This window comes from Mizuhopecten yessoensis, unplaced genomic scaffold (assembly GCF_002113885.1).
Source record: "Mizuhopecten yessoensis strain PY_sf001 unplaced genomic scaffold, ASM211388v2 scaffold716333, whole genome shotgun sequence".
In the NCBI taxonomy this organism is placed as follows: domain Eukaryota; kingdom Metazoa; phylum Mollusca; class Bivalvia; order Pectinida; family Pectinidae; genus Mizuhopecten; species Mizuhopecten yessoensis.
Genome location: NW_018480064.1, coordinates 280340 through 282200, shown reverse-complemented (window position 1 = coordinate 282200; position 1861 = coordinate 280340). Strand labels below are relative to the sequence as shown.

The 1861-nt window shown below is 38.6% G+C and overlaps 1 protein-coding gene across 1 annotated transcript in view; it reads right to left on the bottom strand.

Moving 5' to 3' along the window:
• Nucleotides 1–1861, bottom strand: part of LOC110443234 (VPS9 domain-containing protein 1-like) — a 51850-nt gene that overhangs the window by 45770 nt on the left and 4219 nt on the right. Inside the window, exons 2-3 of the mRNA XM_021487321.1 lie at nucleotides 1353–1425; nucleotides 1027–1125 (exon numbers count right to left, since the gene is read on the bottom strand). Coding sequence (XP_021342996.1) covers nucleotides 1027–1125; nucleotides 1353–1425 — 172 coding nt within the window. The remainder of the gene's footprint in view (nucleotides 1–1026; nucleotides 1126–1352; nucleotides 1426–1861) is intronic.

Here is a 1861-nt window from a genome sequence, read left to right as displayed (position 1 = left end):
TGTACGTCCTCGTTGCTAGGCGGACGAACTCCCGGTAAAGAGTTGGAGTTTTATATGATAAATAATTTATGTTCGTTTGAGGGAAGCGAATTAGAATATAAATATATTTATCATTGTTATGTAAACGAGTGGACGGGATGTCCGTGTCTTGTCTCGCACGTGCAGCTACTAGTGCACGTGGGACAGGTATGCTTGGGACAGTAGCGACACGTACAGGTGTCTGTGTTCGCCTAGCTGTTGATCAGTCCGGACTTCCCGCCCACCCGCCCATTCTTGTTAGTACTTGTTCAGTTTTTGGGTGGCTGTTACATTATATTTCCAGCAATCCTTTCACATGGGGAATGAAACAACCTGATTTGTGTACAGCTATTTTGGAGCATGAAGGACAAGACGAAGTGGCCAGCAATTCCCGCACAGCACTGGGATTACGGATCCATTTTCCGATTTCCATGTAATTTTACCTGAATAAATATGTACGTCCTCGTTGCTAGGCGGACGAACTCCCGGTAAAGAGTTGGAGTTTTATATGATAAATAATTTATGTTCGTTTGAGGGAAGCGAATTAGAATATAACCTTAGTTTTATGCAAAAAGAAATTATTTCTTTATATAACCTTCGTATGTATTTACAAAGAGTAAATTACAATAAACTAAAACAATTTTTAAAAAATCTATAACAGAATCCGGGTTCGACAGAAGTACAGCAGCCTACACTGCCAAAAGTCTATGTAGCTCACTGGGCTCCTTTTAATATCAACCAAAGACCAAGTAGAATGTCATTCATTAATGGGGTAAAGAATTGACAATCAGTGTTCAAAACTCACAGCATCTCAACTTTATTTTAACATAATATTTGGCCTATGGCCCTTGCAGCACTTCCACCTTGTGACCCCGGCTACTGAAGAGAAAAAATTGTGAACCTCTGCTTGCTATTGGCGAAAATGTTCAAGCTCAGGAATGTCATCCAATTTTCTTTTACTTTGAGACTACACAACAGAATGTTACATGTAAAAGAAAAGTGACCTACCTGAAGTGAACTGGTTGACAATGGCCACAGTTCGCTCCATGCACTGGTTGCCAAGGCGTACAAATCGTACCACTTCCTTAGTGATATGAACCTGCCCACCTAGTTAAAAAAAAAAAAGTTTCATAATTTTGGTTTTCAGCAAAGATGCAACTTACATATCAAAGATTAAATCAAGCTGTACTTCTTTCTAACATTTGTTTTATATTAATTTATGTTGAACTAAGAACTGGGGTCAGTCACACAAAATTTAACAGACATGAAAAATATTTCAACCTAGAATTCACAAATGAATGATTTTACAAAATACACCAGTTTCACGTACTTACCATCAGACTTGACATTCTGTAGTAACTTAGTGGTGATGCGAAAGATGCATTCAAGGTACTTGAGGTAGGCTTCCTGAAAAAATGAAGAAATTTTGAAAACTGAAAACATATCTTAGCAAGAGAAACATAGCCTCAGACAAGATATCACTTCATACCAGTCAGTGCAAATGAACCTGCCAAAGTGTTGACTCCACTAAAAGGAATTCTCAGGATTGACTCCAAGATGCTGAACTTGGAAAAATGACTTTGAAAGGACTTGATACTGTGCATGATAATCTCATTATCTTGCTCTCAAAAGGATTACCATACCGAAAAAGATTTGAAGATTTTTATTAGGTCACCTGAGACAAAGTCTCAAGTGACCTATTGCTATCGCCTTTTGTCCGTCGTCGTCCGTCGTCCGTCGTGCGTCCGTAAACAATTTACATTTTCGACTTCTTCTCCAAAACCCCTGAACCAATTTCAATGAAATTTTGCAGGGACCTTCCATGGACAAAGGTCAACAAAAA